Consider the following 19,466-nt stretch of genomic DNA (forward strand, 5'->3'; position numbering starts at 1 on the left):
AGTTTTCTGATTGTATTAGGTTTTCAGTGGTAATATTTGTAGACCAGTACTTGATTGAGGAAACTGCAAAACAGAGGCGAAAAGCCCATATTGTATTACCTATAAGTGGAATTCTGATATAGGAGAAGAAAATTTCTAGATCTTGCAAGTGGTCTGCTTATGCCTTAGAGCATGGCATATAGCATAAAATGCATGCTTTGTATGAGAAATACTTCCTATACTGAACATTTATGCTATGTTCTATATTACATGTATTCACATGAATGATAGACAAGCAGTGCAAAGGCAGCTTACTGTGTACGTGTTTTGTCATATTTTAAACAGACTTATAAAGAACACTTAGAAGGCCAGAAACACAAAAAGAAAGAAGCAGCATTAAAAGCTTCCCAGAACACCAATAACAGCAGCGCTTCTGCTCGTGGAACTCAGAATCAGTTGCGCTGTGAGCTTTGTGATGTGTCTTGTACAGGAGCAGATGCTTATGCTGCCCATATCCGTGGAGCCAAGCATCAGAAAGTAAGTGCTTTCTCTTGTTACAAGTCAGATACATATATATATGTATATATATTTTTTTCTCCACAGAGCAGAGAAAATTCACAGAAACAATATAATATAAACAATTATTTTGTTTGGAAATGTTTAGTTCTGCTTTTTGTTTCAAACTCACCTTTAAGCTCACTATTAGGAGGGCCTTGATGGGGAAAGGGGAAAAAATACTTGGGGCACTGTCAGTAAGAAGAGGATGTATTGAGGCAAGTATGAGAATTGTAGCAGGTAAGTGTAGAATAAGATGAGGACAAGAATTGGTAAGGCCATGCAGTAGCATGCTTGTTCCCCTAAACTCTTTTCAAGTGCTTTCTTGGTATTTGTCTTATTTGTCCAGTACTGTGAAGCTCTCAGAGCACTTTGGACTATTCTAGGCCGAGTCAGTGCCAAGGGGCAGAACAATTACACGATGTGTTCTGCAGTTGCATTACCAAACAAACTCTGGCCATGTCTTGCTGTCATGTCAGGAGAGACTGAATTACACGCCATGTCTGGTGTTCTTTCTTCCATAAATAAATTGAGCTATTAAATTTTGGTGTAGTGCCCAGTAATTCCATATGTGTATTATTAAACCATTGTTTGTAAACTTTAATAGTACTTTATTATCCCAATATATGTGAATATAGCTTTCTCTTCCCTACAGATAGTTGCTAACACCTGCTAATTTAGGTTGTCATCTGCATAAAAATGAAATCACAAAGGACTCTATTACTACTTTTGTACACTCAGAAGAATCTTGTGGCTTTTACTAAAAAAGAGTTCTTTTGAAGATTGGCTTAAACTTAAATTCAGAGTATTACCTGACACTAACAAATCTGTATTCCAGTGGGAAACACAACTTAAAAAAAAAAAAAAATCTAAGAGTATGTATACATACTCTTACATATTGTGTACATATTATGACTGTGTATGTGTGTTACAAATCTGCTAAACACGCCATTAATGCATTTTTTCATTCTATTTTCGTACCTATCCCAATCTTTAATTTTCATTTTGCATGTTTCATTCTTATGGACTATATGCATTTCAGGTGATGGTCAACTGTCAGCAAAATGAAATGTTTTTCTATCCTAAGCATGTTCTGAAAAGGCTTCTGCTTATTATTTTTAAGAATAAGCATGTTCTGCTTATTATTTTTAAGAATAAGCATGTATACTTTTTGCTTTTTTGCTTTCTATGGGGTATTAAAGAGCTCTGAAATACACCTCTTGACTCCTCCTTCACATGCTTTAAAAAAAAACAACAAAATGAAACAAAACCTTTGTCTGAGGAATCTCTTTTCAGTTTTGCTAGCTAACCTACAAATTCTTTCGGTATGAATACTTCTAAAATGTAGTTTTCAAATGAGACAGTGTTGTTGAATCTTAATTACATCACTCTTGTTTATAAACAATATTTGGAACCAAGGTAGTTTACTACTTTTTGGAGGGAGAGAAAAAAGCCACCAGGCAACAAAACCCTCTCATTGAAATGGTTTGAGCAGAATCCTTCTTTGAGTTTTGCTGGCTTATCAGTTCATTGGTCTTCTGTTCTCATCTATGCAGCTTTTGGCATAAATATCTGAATTTCTAATGGGAATAAGTAATCTGAAATAAATGTCAAAGATTATCTAACTATTTACATATTACAGATGATGAAAAATATTACATGTCCACTTTTTTCTGCCTGATCGCTCTTTGTAAAGAAACAATAACTAACTGATTTCTGTGTTACTGTTTCCATAGCTTATAGCAAGGTAATTTTCTGTAGTTGTCCCAGGGAGATCTTATTATGAATTTCTCTTTATTCTTACAGGTAGTAAAATTGCACACAAAACTTGGCAAACCCATTCCTTCAACTGAACCAAATGTGGTTACCCAAGCTACTTCCTCAACATCCACATCTGCTTCCAAACCAACTGCCTCTGCTTCAAATATAGCAACTAGCAGCAGTACCGTGAACTCCTCTGTAGCATCCTCTGCAGTGAAAATTCTTACTCCCACGGCAAACACACCACTTAACACGGCGTCCAACAACAAAACATCTTCAGCTGCTGCTAATATACCTGTAAAGAAAATATCTACACCGAAAATAAACTTTGTTGGCAAGTACAGAAGTCAGTCTTTATTTTGAAACCTAACCTATTCTATAACTTTTAAGATCTTAGTGCAGCAAATAGAAATGTGTTTAGCTAACTTTATGCATGAGTAGCTCTTTTATGTTTAAGAGAATTACTGATGGCTGAAAATAAGAATGTATATAAAAGCTTTGCTTCACAACTGGTGTTTTCTGCCCTGTTTTTTTTTCCACCTGGCCTCTCTTGGAGGCTTCTCCCTCCTTCATAAGAGAATCTCAGTTTCTTATGTAGTAGCTTCTGCAGTACTGCAGTTTACGGTCCAGTTGGTTCTAATTTCAATTTACAGCCTGGACTATTAAAGCAGTCTGCAGTAGGTCAGCAATTGGTAACTGGGCAGCTGAAACATCCTTGCAACAGTGGAAATAACTTTTGAAACGAACATGACAGACATCTAGAGATGGGAAACAGCTGTTCCAAAATAAGCTGTTATGCTCTTGAAGGAGGAACCTATGCATTTACAACACTGGGGACATAGTACCTTTGTTAATACAAACATTATATGGTTTTGAAGTACTTTTTTGGATCCACTTCCAAAAAAATTATCTGATTATGAAAAAGATTATTAAAATACTTCTTCTGAGTTGTTTCCTTTCGGTTCTGTCTCTTCTGAAAAAGCACAAAAATGAATGATAAAAAACACAATTGCATAAAGCAGTAAAGTTTTTCTTGCTAAAATCGAGAACTAGTATTAAGTGTTCAAATAATTTGAATGTAGTAAAACTTAAGAAAAAAAACTGTTTAAATGTATTTGAATGTGTTTAAATTGTACCTACTTTTAGAACAGTAACGCTTTAGCCAGAACATTGATACTTGCACATAAAGTCTTCAGTGTGCGCATTATGTACAATCATATCGTCATTTAATGAAAATTAACAATTTAAACTCTTTGATTTGTAGGTGGTAATAAGCTTCAGACAACAGGAAGTAAACTGGAAGAAATGAAATCAGCTGAAACTGTTAAAACAACTCCTGTTGCTGCAGTACAAACACAGGAAGTAAAACCAGACACAGCGTCTGAACCAGTGACTCCCACAACTCTTGCTGCCTTGCAAAGTGATGTCCAGCCAGTGGGCCATGACTATGTGGAGGAGGTATTAATATGAAAATGTGTATTATCTTTTTAACTAACTTAGTGAAAATTTGTTCTTCAGGAATATGAAATAAGGTGTTGACCCTTCAAAGACTTGTACATATGTGTGCTTTTTTATATTCTATGTGTTTCTTCTGAGCTCAGTTGGGCTTCTTCATTTGGGTGGTTTGAGATATGTGGATGAAGTCTGGAGGATCAGAATCTGATGTAAATTTTTCATCGTTTGCAGGTTTGTAAGCATTAGCTGTAATTCAGTATGTTCATATTGCAGTTTAAAGCTGTGTGCACTTTGGAATGGAAGAACTGTTACCTAGCACTATGGGGTGTCTGACAGCATTGAAAGTTCTAATTTGAAACTGCCTTCTTTTAATTATTGCATTAAGTTTTTAGCATGTTTTTAGATGAGTAGACCTTATCCAGAGTCATTTGTATGTCAGCTTTGTTTGTTTGTTTTTTGTTGTTTTTTTTAAAAAAAAGGCCAAATGTGTTATAACTTTATTTTCCAGGTACGAAATGATGAAGGAAAGGTGATCCGCTTTCACTGCAAACTTTGTGAATGCAGTTTTAATGATCCTAATGCCAAGGAGATGCATTTAAAAGGGAGGCGGCACAGACTGCAGTATAAAGTTAGTAGAAATGCTAATGCTTGTATCTGAAAAACTAACGGATGTCAGCTGACTAATTACACTCTTGCATTATATTTAAAGATTAGTCAAAAGAAGGTACTCTGAGTAAACAGTATGTTTAAAAAAAAAAAGTAGAGAAATATTTACCTGCTGGTTGGTTGGTTGATTGATTGATTGATTTTAGGAGATTAGTCTTTAAAGAAGTAATACTGACTGTGAAACTGTGGTTTATTTTTTAATTGAACACTTTTTGTTTAATTGAACATTTTGAACATTGCTCTTGGGCAACCTTTGCAACATTAAAATGTGGTACAGCATATGCAAGTAGCAGTATGTTCTTCTATGTCATTTACCATGAATTACAAGTAGTGTGAAATACTGGTGCCCAATGTTTTTGGGAGAGACCACACAGGCCCTTTGTGGAGACACTTGAAAACCACATGTTGCAGGTTTTATCAGTCATGATTGGAGAGAGAGCTCTACCAACATACAGTGCGCATTTTGATTATTGTAGGATTATATAGGAAGAATCTTCTCTGGTCACAGGAGATGCAGGAGGCCTGCATAATGATGAAAAGAATGAAAGAAGAGAGAAAATTGCCAGATAAATGTATTTGATAACTCATATTTCTGCCCATGTCCAAGGGACCCTTGAGGAACAGGGCATCAGGAAGTACCTTGCCGTTAAAATAAAATGTTTGTTCAGGCTATAGAGTAGGCTTTCTGCTACAGAATTAACAGCAAACTACTTAACATTTTGTGTAACATTTTATTTTAAATTACTTTGTACTGATATAGGTGAAGAGGGCATTTATGCTATTTGTAAAAGTTTGTATTTGTTATTTCTTAACTCTAAAATACTTGATGCTGATTTTTCTTCAGCTACTCATTCAATGCAGTTTTAAAACTGCGTTTTACTCCTTTCAATTTTATTGTAAACTAGTTATGTTTGTTGAGCATGTCAGAAAACTTCTGTAACCTTGAGATGACAGGAAGAGGAAAACCAACATTTCATTCATTATATTTCTGAACTAGAAAAAAGTAAACCCAGACTTACAAGTAGAAGTAAAGCCCAGTATTCGAGCAAGAAAAATTCAAGAAGAGAAAATGAGGAAACAGATGCAGAAAGAAGAATACTGGAGAAGGCGAGAAGAGGAAGAACGCTGGAGGATGGAAATGAGGTAATGCATGCTGTTTTATCAATAAATGAGACAAAGCTGCAGTCAGGTTATCTAAATCAACTCTGCTTCTGTGATTAGTTCTCTTGAATGCCTGTTGCAGGAACTCTGTACTGTCTTGTTTTAAATCAAATTGTTATAACCCTTCTGTTTTGGGGGTTTTTTTGTTTGCTAGTATTCAATCCCTCTGAGGAATGTAGACTTATTAGAATTATTTTATTATAAATACAGGCTTGCTTTCAAAATAACCATTCATTTTACTTACCTTGTGGAGTTTGCTGGTGTTTGGTTATGACTACTAGAAATGGGTTAGTGAAGAACATCAAAAAATTCATTTAGAATGGTTGGAAATATTTATCTGCTGTGTAAAGAGAACTCTTTGGTTCATGCTGTTCAGACGATATGAAGAAGACATGTACTGGAGGAGAATGGAGGAAGAGCAGCATCACTGGGATGACCGTCGCAGAATACCAGATGGAGGATATCCTCATGGTCCTCCAGGACCTCTAGGCCTGCTGGGTGTTAGACCAGGAATGCCTCCTCAGCCCCAAGGACCAGCTGTGAGTTTCGTAACTTGAAAACTAAAAAAATGAAAGCTTACTTATCAGGAGGCACAGTTAAGGAGTATAACTTATTCAATGCTGCTTAAGTTGTCTTCAGCCTTTTTTTAATAAAGGATTTGAAAAGATGAAAACATTATATGCTAGTGAAACTGTGTAGATGGACTGGTCTTCCACTGTAAGTCCACTTATATGAGGGGAAGTAAAGGATGTGTTGAAGACAAATATTGATTCTTCTGAAATACGGTCGCTCTGTGTAATTGTGTACTAGGTCTTTTTAATTAATTGCATATACGTTGTTTTCTCAAGTGTGGACAACTGGATGGGTTAAAAAAATGGTTGTATGATCAGTCTCAGAGGATAATGGGTAGTGGGTCATACTCTACGTGGAGGTCAGTAACAAGTGGACTACCACAGAGGTCTGTCCTAGGAGCTGTCCTGTTTAGCATCTTCTCAGTGAGCTGACAGAGGCAATGGAGTGCACGCTTACCAAGTTTGCAGTCAACACCGAACTGGGGGAACCAGTCAATACACTTGAGAGCAGGGCTACTATCCAGAGGGACCTAGGCAAGGCCAGAAGAATGGGCCAACAGGAACCTTATGGAATTCAGCAAGGACAAATGCAGACTGCTGCACCTGGGGTGGAATAACCCCCTACACCAATACAGGCTGAGGACTGACAGCCTAGGGAGCAGCTCTGCTGAAAGGGACATGAGGACCTTGCTGGACAATAAGCTGAATGTGAGCCAGCAGCGTGCCATGGCAGCAAAGAAGGCCAACAGCATCTTCGGCTGTATTAACAGTAGATGGAGGGAGGTGATAGTACTTAGACCCCCTCTAAAATAGTGCATCCAATTTTGGGCTCCCCAATACAAGACAGACATTGATTAAACCAGAGTGAGTTCCGCATAGGCCGCCAGGATGGTCAGGAGCAGATGCCATGCAAAGGAGAGGCTTAGGGATCTGGGCTTGTTCAGCCTGCAGAAGAGATGCCTTCAAGGGAACCTAGTAGCCTTCCAAATACCAATGGGGATACAAGAGAGGTTCAGACTGGATACAAGAAATAACTTTTTCACCATGATGACAGAAACATTGGACACTGGTTGCACCAGAGAGGTTGTGCAGTCTCCGTCTTTGGAGGTTTTCAAGACCTGACTGGATAAAGCCCTGAGCAACCTGGTTTGGTCTCATAGTTGACCCTACTTTGCACAGAAGGTTGGAAAAGAGACCTCCTGAGGTCCCTTCCTACCTGAATTGCTCTACGATTCCATGACAGCAGTTATGGATACTTTATTTTGCATCAGTGAATAAGTATGCAGCTATTTCCCAGTAAACAGAAAGACAATAGATATATATGCCGGGGGGGGGTGGGGGGTGGCAACACACTTCTGATCCTGGGACTTCATCCTTTGATTTTTGACACGCTTCATGTTTCTTCAGGTGTGATTGTTTGTGACCAGCATTAAGTTATTAAGGACATTTCAGTTTGTGTTTTGTTACATTTAATGATTTGAGATTTGAATATCTGTTGTTTAGCCACAATGTTCAGTTTTGGGCCACATGTCTTCTGTGAACTTCCAAATATACACAGATTTCAGAAATGTACTTTTTCTCCATTTAGCCTCTACGCCGCCCAGACTCCTCTGATGACCGCTACGTGATGACCAAACATGCAGCAATATATCCAACAGAGGAGGAACTTCAAGCAGTCCAAAAAATTGTTTCTATTACTGAACGTGCTTTGAAACTTGTTTCTGACAACATGACTGACCATGAAAAAAGCAAGAGCAAAGAGGGAGATGATAAAAAAGATGGCAGTAAAGACAGGTGTATATATATATTTTTAAGAATTTTCATCTTTTGTTTCTGAAGTCATCTTATGTTTTTCCTTGCACCATCCTCAGTGCTTTCAGGGATTCTGTTCTCTTTAGGTTTCGATACAGCATATGTCACTGTGGCCTCAAGAGTGTGTGGAATACTCTGTTTTATTTCACTTCTCTATCTTCAGAATTATTTTTAAAATGTTTATATTATTTTAAATGCAACTTTTAACTGTAATTCACTTCACAGAGCTTTGAAAGGAGTTTTACGGGTAGGCGTTTTGGCTAAAGGTTTACTACTCCGTGGAGACCGAAACGTCAATCTTGTTTTGTTATGCGCTGAGAAGCCTTCAAAGACGTTACTCAGTCGTATTGCGGAAAGTCTTCCCAAACAACTTGCAGTAAGTAGAGTTTAGATTTTGGATTCAGATTTTTATAAAGGTATTGTAAAAATCTGTCCTAAAGTCAAATACATCTGCAGGGCTGACTCTACTATGTTTCATAGTTCAGGCTCAGTAACTTTGTTTTCATTTCTGAGTACTTCAATCTGAATTTGGTGACCATGCTCYGTGTTTTGCTCTCTGTATATTGTGTGTTAAAGGGATCAAGTTCACAAGTGTGTAGGTGTTTATACTAGTGGTTTAGTATCAGTTGCTGCTGAATAGATTTTATTTAATCTGGAAATAGAAATTAGCACAAGCAGTACTTTCTTTTGTCCAGACAGTTATGACCAGAGACTGAGGTAATTTGTGTATTGTTGCAGCAGTATCAGGAGACTTACTGACTGAAGGTCACTACTCTGTTAATGCCAGTCTCTATGTACTTAAATCTTGTTTCCAATTTGTACATGTCAGCGCTTTGTAGTTCCACAGCTAAGTTAACAAAGCAAGACTTGCAAGTTTTTTAATTTGGCATCTTTAAAAAAGAAAAAAAAAAAAAAAAGTATGGGCAATCTTAGACCATTCCGTTGAATTCATGTAAACCATTTGTTATATTTCCACAAGAAATGAAAGTACAGAATAAAGTCATTTTCTCCATTACTCCCTACTGTACAAAGCCTGTCCACCATTGTTGTAAAGTTTTGCCATACCTTCACTGTCTTGTTGCAGTGTGGTAAAATGCTTGGCAAAATCAGTGGTGTGGTAGAAACATTAGCAGACACAGATAAAGAGAAAATAATGTTAGGTTCACTCTTGTCCAAAGTATCAAAACAAAAGAAAATTTAAAAAGTGCACACTGGTCTTGCTTTATGGAGAAGCCGCTTGTCCCTCTAGTTTGTGGAAGGAGGTGACAGAGGTGCCTACAGCTTTCTCTTAAGGGTATTTGGACTATTAAAGCTGGTTGTAAGAAGCAGCTCAGAATAACCACCTTGTTACGCCTGCTCTCTCTGGTATTTAACTCGCCTTTTGTTCTCATTGGAGCGTGTTGTGACAGTCAAGGATAGGATGTGCTTAGCAATACCCTGTAATTGAGAGTTGGAAAGAGAAGAATCACTGCAGCTCTGTGCTTTTTTAAAGGCTCCTGTGTTCTAATGAGTAACATATCCCGCTGACATTTCAAGTGGCTCTGAGTCTTTTTTTTTTTTTTCTTCCTTAAGCACTGTCAAGATTCTGGTTATTTAATTTAGTTTGTGTATGAATTTCCTTTCTGGGTAATTTTTTTCCTTTTGCGTGCTTGGTGACTACTATGTATTTTCATTAATGATTTGGAAACAGTATGCGAATTCATATATATTTTAATTACTTATACTGTTATTTCTTAGAATATAGAAATGTCTGCTTCCTGTACTTACATTGCATTTCTGTCTTTCTGTTAGAAAGACTAGGTTGAAAACAGTTTTCTTTCCCATACTGTTCTTGGCCAAATGCTAATAAAAATTTGTTTCTCAATATTTAGGTAATAAGTCCTGAGAAATATGATATCAAGTGTGCAGTACCAGAAGCAGCAATAATTCTAAATTCATGTGTGGAACCCAAAATGCAAGTTACTATCACACTGACGTCTCCAGTCATTCGGGAGGAGAACATGAGGGATGGAGGTTGGGAAGTTGTTAAAGATGTTGCTTCTTTCTTACCTGTTTTCATACGTTTATCTATTCTGCTTAAGATGGCATTAAGTCCTGGAAGGCAACATGCTGGCACAACTTACTTATTGATGGAAACCTTGTTTTTCAGCAACCAGTCTCAGTAGAGAACAGTTGATTAAAATAAATGCTTATGTGATGCATTTATTTATTTTTTTATTTTTTTAAATTCTACCTTTATGTCCAACCTCAGCTTTCTGGAAAAGGTATAAACTTGACTATTTTTTCCCCCCTCTTATAAAATTATGTGGAAAACTAAATATTTTACAGCAAGTGGCTATAAGCTGGCTTTCTAGAGCAGTCTTGCCCTAAGAGAAAGACTGTACGCTTTAGAAAACCAAATCACAGGTATTGGGGTTTACACTGGATCTGTATTACTATCACTTGCACATTCCAAATGGCAGTGTCACTTAAAATGTGCTTTTATAATATAATACTTTTGATGGTACCAGTGCTTCTAACTTTAAAAGACGATGCGATTTTTTCCAGCTCTCTGAGGTTGCTCTTTGGTCTGCAGTGCTTTTTGAGTATATTTAGGCTCCTGGTATTATAATCAGTATTCTATCCAACTGGCAAACCCAGAATAGTACAATGAGAAATGGCTTTGTCGTTGAGCTGAAGCAGAAGGTGGAGCTTGTAAATCAATTTACATTCCTGAAGTTCGCAATTTCTCTGGTGCCAGCAGTGTTGCTTTAGGGTCTGTTCTGTAACACTTTCAAAGCTCCAAAAGCTTTTAAGCCAACAAGCATGATTAATGTCTGCAGTACATTGGTTCTTTTTGTTTATGGGTCAGATAAAATTAACTTTTGTTTCCTTTTAATCCTGTATTTTCATAGTTGAAAGAGATCGTGGCAAACAGGGTTCTGGTGTTTGACTATGAACCTACAAATAGGAAATCTGAGGCTATCTTAACACTTCTCATGCAGGTTGAAAAAATTGTATGTGTGTATGTATACATGTGCTTGTGTATATACGTATTTATATAAGCCACAGAATTTTTTTTATTTCATCTCATCATTACATGTCCTCTAAAATACTTGAGGTTTTATATTGTATTAGTAAACGTTCTGTAGCTGTGACTAGTGCATCGTAAGCACGCTGTGTTACCAAAGTCGCCCTACGTAATCGGAAAGCAAAATTTCAAGATAATGTGTTCGCTAGTTTGGATGACTTCTCAAAAGTCTTTGAGTGCTGTGTACATGATTTTTAAGCTGCATGTATCATTCCTAGCTATAAACACTTCATACACGTACTGTCACACCCAACCAATTCTACTTGTCTTTGACAAAAATGAGTGTAACATGACCTTGGTTTGTCTGTGCTGAATCAGACTTAGTGTATCACATAAAGTTGTAAGGAATACTTTAACTTAATAACTTTGATTATTAAATTAGATTAACCGTTAAATGAAGTTAACTTTAAACATCATTTCTTTCTTTATGTGCTGTGCAAAAGTGCAGTATTGATTCCTGCTGCAGTACTCAATTTCAATGAAATTGTTTCTGGCCTAAAATTCTATAATATGGAGTGTAAATAAATTTTAAATGCCTACAATCAATCCCTTAATTTAAGCCTCCTAAAGGAAACAAATTCTATTTTTGTCTGACCCACACTTGAGTTAAAATGATACATTCTGAGTTTATTCACTGCTGAACGCAGTACTGCCTTTGGGCAAGCAAAATCAAATTAGATTTCTCTTCAAGACACTGAGCAGTATAAAACGGATATGCAGAAAAGTTTACTTTTGAAACTAGAGGAAAATAGATGACTGAACTGCAAATTATGGCAGCAAAGAAGGCTCTGTTATGAAGGTTACTGCTTATTTGCTGCAGAGTAACAGTATGGGTTTGTGTTTTTTTCTTACTGCAGATTCTAATGCTCTGTGTCTTACAATGGTTTAAAGTTTGGGGGGTTTTTAGCTCGCTTGGGGAGCTAGTTCAGGTGATAAGGAAGGCTTTACCGGAAGAACCAGTTTGAACAAAGATGAGACTGAGACTTGCACGTGGAGTAGAATCATGTTTGATGTGTGATAATACCATTACATGATAAAAGGCTAAAAAATACAGCGTAAAATAAAATTGTTAACCGCATAGCTACTGTTCCTTACAGTGTTGTGCGTTTGACAGTTTCCTGAATCTGATATATTCAAAGCGCTCTAACCCCTGCTGTGGAATCCTTCCTTCAGCAAACACCATGTATATATTTATAAACGCATATATGTGTGCGCGTGTGTTTTTTTTTTATCCTTAGCTAACAGCCCCGGTCCAAAGCCTTCTAGCAGAGGGACTTGATTCCTGTCAGGGGTTGCTGCCAAGACATCGGAAGGATTTTTGACCAAGGTTTTCTAAAGCTCAGTGTCACACCTGCCATGCTTTACAAAGGAGGGGGTTTGGATGCATAGTCCTAGCATCTACTGTTACTTTGTGGTTTTTTTTGTTTGTTTGTTTTTTTTCTTTCCGTCTTTGTCTCTCTCCTAGAATTAAGCAGTGTTCACACTAGTCTTGAAATAGTTGACTGGGTAATATGTATTTCACGTAATAAAACTTAACAAAATTGATATACCTGTTAACTTTTAATGAAGAAGTAGTGTGGACACAGCATGTCTAACTGAAGATTAACCCCTTATTTTTAGGCTAGCAATAAATTAAGTTGTATAGGGTAAGAATTTGCACTCGAGTTTTGTAAATTAATTTAGTTTTTGACTTATCTTAAGAGGGTTGTAGGTTAGGAGTCTGAATTTAGTTAAATAGTCTTTAAGGGGTTAATCCTGAAATGTGAAACTGATGCAAAAATCCACAGATTAAATTTTACAAGAGTCTCCTTAATAAATTTTTAGTCAATTTATTCTCAGTGCAAAAGGTGCCTTGGCAACTTCCGACTTTCACAGTATTTTTAAGTTTCAAGGTTATTCGCATAATTTAAATTACTAATAGCACATTTCAGATCTGCATTTCCAGCACTGAGTAAGCTTGTCTTCTGTGCACTTAAAATGTAATTGTTTTGTAGTAAAATTATTTTCCAAATTGAAGTTTTTCAGAGCTAGAAATCAAGTAATTGGAGTCTCAAATTATGTAGCAAATTATTGTGCTAAAAGATTGCACAATGTCACCTATTTGCATATTAGTTTTTAGAAGAATGTAAATAATTGATTAGGCTACTAGGCCCAACAAACCCATGTTTTTGTTTTAAATTTCTCAATCTTACTTTGCCACTGTATTCCTACTGTGGGTTTTCTCTAAATGTATTCCTTGTCTCTTGTATTCAAGTTGTACTCGTTTCATCAGTTATCTTACCCGGCACTGCTCTTGCATAGGTTTGTTATTTTTTGAATGAAATATCACTTTAAATGTCTTCATTTGGTCTGTAAATGCCTTGTTAGTGCAGTTTTTCTTCATTCCACTTTAACAAATAGTCCATTATTTTGAGTATCTCTGTGAGAAGATATATTTATATGTTCTTCTCAGCTTGGTTCATATTTTGAAATGTTCCTTTTTTAGCCCTATGCTGAGCGATAAAAATATCCTTATTAAAAAAAAAATGCACAAATCTGAATGTAGTGCTTCGGATTAAATATAATCTTTACATTGCAAAGTTACAGCACCATCTTTGTAGCTTTTTAACTCTTGGTATGCTGAAGTAGCCTACTTTGATTTATTTATTTGATATTTGTGCATAAATAGGTGGTTTCAGAGCTTCTTCTCTACAGCATCCTTAAAAGCTGCTCCTAGTTGGTATGTTTCATGAATCTCAATATACTTTTAAAAAACTTGATTCTCTGGCTTATCTAAATTTGCATTTTAACTGCAGTAAACTATATTGCTTCATTAGCCCACTCCTGTGAAGTGAGTGCCATCGTGTGAGGTTTTCTGGTTGTTTCTCTTTGTCTGGTGCATCACCAAATATGCTGCCAGTATACTTTGTTCCTAGTCACAACAGCTATTTCCATAAATAACAAATCACAGAATTTTTAAAGCTTATCACTGCATTAATATCCCTTTTTTAAGTACCTGAAGATACTGTTTCAGGTTGTTCAGTGGTTCCTGTTTCATTGATTAAACCACTTCCAAAAGGACTTTTGGTCTCTCTCATTTAGTGTAAGGTAACAATCAGCTTGGTATCTTAACTTCAGTCCTTTTTTGAAGATTTAAATACACAAGATCTAGTATATTTTCTTTCTTTCAGACATTCTGCTTTATTTTTAAACTATGCCTTGCTTTTCTTTTTCATGCTGAATCTTAAGTAAAACAATCCCTTTTCACAACTTTCTTTGCATCCTAAGTAATGTTGGACCACACATATCATGGGTTGAGGAATTTATTTACACAAGTTAAAAGATAGGGCACTGTAAGGTGATAGAACTCTAATACTAAAGAGTGTTTCACATTCCTTTAGTCAGTTTTTAAAGCAAAATCATTTCCATTTTAAGATTAAATTACTACAAAAATAACACCACTACTAAACACTGAGCTCTTTTAAGACTTCTTTTACTTAGTTCATCTTTCTAGGACTAGGTCCTAAATAACACGTGACCATTCAAATTTACAGCAAACTAAGTTTGAATGTTTCTACTTGGTTAAAGTGGATTTTTGTGTTCCTTCTGTCTTGTGTTCTCTGTGCTGGTGCACTGTGTCCAACCATCCTTCCTTCAGTATTTAATTTTAGGGGAAATGTATTTTTCCAGTGTTAGCTTAAATAAAGAAGTACTAAGTATTGCATAATCTGCAATGCGTTTGATAATATTCTGAGAGCTAAAGTATATTATGCTCTTAATCTTCATACTGGGTTGATGCCCTAATCTTAATTAAATGGATGTTATCGAACACTTACATTTGTTGGTCAAGGGTTTAAGCTTTAAATGGCATGTGTGACACTGAAGCTACTTTAAGGAAGTGTCTTGCTCACCTGGTCAAACACCCATTCCTCACTGCATTTTGCCAATTCAATCCATTTTAGATGTAACCTCGGGTATGGTGAAAGACCCACCGGACGTCTTGGACAGGCAAAAATGCCTTGACGCTCTGGCTGCTCTACGCCACGCTAAGTGGTTCCAGGTTCGGAACATCATTTTACTTTCTTCTTGTAGCCTTATGAGAGATTAGTTCAGTTGCAATATAAATGTTTAACTGTGTGAAAACACTCAGCGTTGTTCATGCTAATAATACTTAATATTTTTCTGGTCCCTAAATTTAAATGTAGAAAGTTGAGTATGGAGGAACTGCTTTATGCAGTTATTGCTGATTTGACATGATTTTTTTTTTTTTCCGGTCATGGAGAAGGCGATGTTGAAAGCTTGACTCGCTTGGGGTTATCATATGTTGTATATTTGTTATATATTCCATAAGGCTGCAGAGTAACTTTGCTTTAAATAATGGAATATGTGTTTAAAGCTTTGTGTTTAGATTTAAGACTTTTTTCCTATTTCTTTAAGTGCACTAAGTGTAGGGAATGAAAGGTGAGAAGCAACTGTTTGGTTTAGTGACTTTGCCTTCTGGCAAAGGCACAATAAAGAAACCAAACAGATTTCCTTGACCTTTCAGTCTCTATACCTACTTCTTAGACCTTTACTTTATCCTTTTTATTTCTAATATAGAAAGATATTGTATTTATTGTTACAAGTGAACATAGGTCAAAGTGTACAGGGGATCAAGAAATGTTATTCTTGTATAACCTGTGCACTTTGACTTCTACCACCTTAAATTACTAACCCTGTATAAAATACTGCTGTAAATGGCAGCTCATGGAATAAAGTTGTAGAATGATTTGTTTCCATCTTGCATCTGAGCTTCCATTGAACAGTGGTGTTTTAGTCTTTCAACAAGTCCTATTTGCTGTAGGTGCTGGGATTGATTAATTTGATTTTGTATTGCTCTCAAGGCTAGAGCTAACGGTCTGCAGTCCTGTGTGATTATCATACGTATTCTTCGTGACCTCTGTCAGCGAGTTCCAACTTGGTCTGATTTTCCAAGCTGGGTGAGTAATATTCTTTTGAATGTGCCTTTTTAAAACACATAATACTACAAGTAGAGTACTGGAAAGTGTTGCTACAGTTTTCAAATGAAGACTCTTTCAAGAAGTAATGTAGGCTTTATATAGCAAATGATCTAGATTGCCTCTAACAATTTCATTTAATTTACTGAGGTTTTGTCATTTGAAGCTGGATTTTTTTTTTCCAAAGGAATTTTCATTTCCTTTTGAATTCTTCGTGAGCAGCATCCTTATTCTGTAGTTTAACACTTTTTCCTTTATATAAAGGGATGTAATTATTTCTAACCACCTCCTCTGAATTGCTTGGACTCTGCTGAAACTTTTTTAAAAAAATGTGTGAAATATACCTAGATAGCTCTGTGATAACAGAGAGGCTACTTTAAAGAATAAACCTCAGTAATTCCTGCAGTCATTAAGATGTTCCTTCTGCAAGATGAAATACCACAATACTAATCTGTGGATGTCTCAACATTAGCTCTGCAGGAGCCCAGCTTGTGCTCCTAATGTTAAATGGATGTTCAGTCCATGGGACCAGGCAAAGTTAGTCTGAAATAACTCTGAAACACGTATACTGTGGGGGTAAGGTCCTCAGCACTGACTGTTCTGTTTCACAGACCCAATCCTATTGCACCATGCTGCTTGTCAATGTAGACTTTTTAGTTTTGGCAGGAATACTTTGAATGAGAAATAAGTTTTACAAGTGTATTATTAGGCTTGCAGAGAACTTTATTAAATTGTTTCTGGTAATACTATTGATTGCTTCTGGAAAAAACATAGAACGGTTACACTTCTGGTTTCTAAATATTTAACGTGTGTAACATACAATGCCAGTTTCTGTGCTACGTTTCCTGAAAGATGCAGTGTACTAAAAAGAAGGGAGAAGTACCTAAGTGCCCTCCTCATTACCTTCATGATTGTGAGTTTCCAAAGAAAAAAACCCAGCATGCTTTTAGAAAAGCATCCTTACAACTGCTGCGACATACAACAGCCTTTCAGGTGCTAGAGGATGGCTACAAGGCCCAAGAGAGAAATAAACGTCCCAGTAACATGCCGGACTGCAGCAGGGAGAAGGATGCAGTCCATTTGATTTACTCCTGTACTTTCTCTGAATATGTCAGGTGAATTAGTGGGGGTAGACTCAGCCTTGGTTTCCTTTGTTGCTTAGCATCAAGTTGACCTTACTGACTGCAGAAGGTGGTGGTGAGAGTTACTACTTAACAGCTTGACTTTCATCAGATCTTACATGTAAAATACAAGAATGAAGCTTCAGCTATTTAAAGTAGAGTTTGTATATGGAAGGTCAAGGAGAAGAATGTTGTTAGGCTTTTTGGACTTCTCTGCAGTTATTGATAGTCTGTAATAGGCTGTCACCCAAAGCCTCTAAGGAATACAGAATCACTCTTTATTCATACATAGTGTGTGTGTGCGTGTGAATCTTCTTTTCCATTCCACTCCTTAACGTAGTATGGATGTACTTTATTGACATGACAGATGTGTTGTTTTCTGAGAGAAACAGATGATTTTCTAGTTGCAAATCTGAGACTGACTGGACTGAAGGCAAATAGTGAATAGAACAGGAGTAAAACTCAGGGATACTCGCTTGCAGCTGACTCATTCCTTCACGATGTGTTCCCTTATATATGGAGTTTCTACTACTGCCATTAACTTCAGTTGAACCTGCGAGTGTTCCACAAGTCTGATTACTAAGCTGCAAGTATATTGGAATAGACAGATCAGAAAATGATGAAAAATTTTAATAACTGCTACTTAATCGAGCAGTGATTTATCAATGTTGTATTGAGAGATGCTGTCAAAGTCAGCAATATAGATTTTTCCAGTTCTGTTTGCCTAATTTCTTAGAGCATCCTTTCTGTGGTATCCTGATGACTTATCTGCATGGTACCAGCCACTGAAACAAATAGAGCAAGACTCAGAGAGCCTAGGCTGCCACACATCTCAGACTGAGTGTTTTCTAACTCTCTACCCTACTCACTGAGTGAAAGCCCTCTGGAAAAGAAGATGATACGTACTCAAATGCATGCTATGCAATGCATAATTTTCAAGCAGTGATATATTTTACCAGGCAACCATGTGGATGAAGAAAAAGGGGTGTCCTTTCCTGTTCCTTACATTACCTGCTCTAAGGCAGGCTCAGAAGGGAAGAGACATATGAAGCAGTGTATCAGGCCTGGCTGTGTCTAAATTCTCTCCAAAAGTGCTCAGTACCAGCCTCCTTACACACTTAAAAATAAAAAGTAATTTAGAGGAATTTTGTCAAGTATCTATAAGGTATAAGGAACTATTATTCAAGGGTTTTTTGTTTTGTTTTGTTTTTTTTAACTTGAAATCCAGTCTTTCATGCACATAATAACCAGGGCATTGTAATTCACATCTTCCTAGGAGCAAGTTGTAGACTTTATATTAGGATCCAAAAGAAATAGATTTGAGTAAACACAAAAAGAGGAGGCCTTTTTTTTTGTGCTTTATTCAGCTTCAAGCTTGAAAATAACTAAATTACCTTTGTGAAACTCAAACATTTGATCCTGAGTGATAAAGTGGGAGTGTGGAAATGCCATGCTTGAAAATTAAAATTTGTCAGTTAAATGGAGCTCAAATGGAAAGAAATGGGCATCCTTAATGAAGGATTGTAATTAACACTGCCTATGATTACTTGCATGCATCAGAATGGGCATATCCTCTTAGAAAATAAAAGTAAAAATTTGAAGAAATGCAAACTTTGCAAGAAAAAAAAACCAGGGAGATTGTTTGAAAATGAAACTTACCAAGACAATGATATAGAAACATCCATTTAATGCTGGAAAAGCTAAGGAAAACAATTCTTTACTATTGCAAATATCATTTACAGTTCTCTGAAAAAATTAGTAAGTATTTAATAAAAATAAACAATGGAAATACTGAAAATTTGAATATTTAAAGTATAGCTAAACATTGAAACATTTTAATTAATATGAAATGATATGTAAGTTTTAGAGAATCTGTTTATCAGCAAGGTTTTCTGCATGTGTTTTATAAGTATTGGTAGTGTTAGCCTGTATCTGGGAAAAATTTGCAGTAAACTTGAAGCACTATTAATTAGATTGAACATTAAGAGATCATTAAATTTTCCATGCTTTGAATTTCTGTATACTTGTAAAAAAACATATTTCTGTAACATTGTTAATTTCATTGGATATACTATGTGCTGTTGTTGGTTCGTGTGGCTGACAGATTCAGATGACCTGCCCTGTTTCATGCTGTCTCACAATGCTGTCACATTGTCAACCTACATATATAGGCTACTACTGTATAGATTTCTACAAAACGTTTTGACAACTTGTGATGAAAAGAGGCATGTCAGTAACAGTACTCAGTGTTATTTGTGCACTAAATTTCTCTGTATTCACCTTTTTAAAATTGTTTTCCGTTTTAACTGAAATTGTTTTATGATGTTTAATGTTCTTC

The 19,466-nt window shown here is 36.3% G+C and overlaps 1 protein-coding gene across 3 annotated transcripts in view; it reads left to right on the forward strand.

Annotated features, from left to right (window-relative positions):
* ZFR (zinc finger RNA binding protein) overlaps positions 1-19,466 on the forward strand; it is a 40,410-nt gene that overhangs the window by 18,365 nt on the left and 2,579 nt on the right. The window contains exons 7-17 of one of the 3 annotated variants that reach the window (XM_026087167.1): positions 325-516; positions 2,341-2,641; positions 3,560-3,753; positions 4,259-4,378; positions 5,414-5,559; positions 5,954-6,116; positions 7,738-7,943; positions 8,187-8,337; positions 9,833-9,974; positions 14,973-15,070; positions 15,894-15,989. In XM_026087167.1, the coding sequence (XP_025942952.1) occupies positions 325-516; positions 2,341-2,641; positions 3,560-3,753; positions 4,259-4,378; positions 5,414-5,559; positions 5,954-6,116; positions 7,738-7,943; positions 8,187-8,337; positions 9,833-9,974; positions 14,973-15,070; positions 15,894-15,989 (1,809 nt within the window). Of the gene's footprint in view, positions 1-324; positions 517-2,340; positions 2,642-3,559; positions 3,754-4,258; positions 4,379-5,413; positions 5,560-5,953; positions 6,117-7,737; positions 7,944-8,186; positions 8,338-9,832; positions 9,975-14,972; positions 15,071-15,893; positions 15,990-19,466 lie in introns of those variants that run through there. The other 2 variants (XM_026087168.1, XM_026087169.1) reach the window with 2 other exon arrangements.

Source organism: Apteryx rowi, unplaced genomic scaffold (assembly GCF_003343035.1).
Source record: "Apteryx rowi isolate R43461 unplaced genomic scaffold, aptRow1 scaffold_71, whole genome shotgun sequence".
In the NCBI taxonomy this organism is placed as follows: domain Eukaryota; kingdom Metazoa; phylum Chordata; class Aves; order Apterygiformes; family Apterygidae; genus Apteryx; species Apteryx rowi.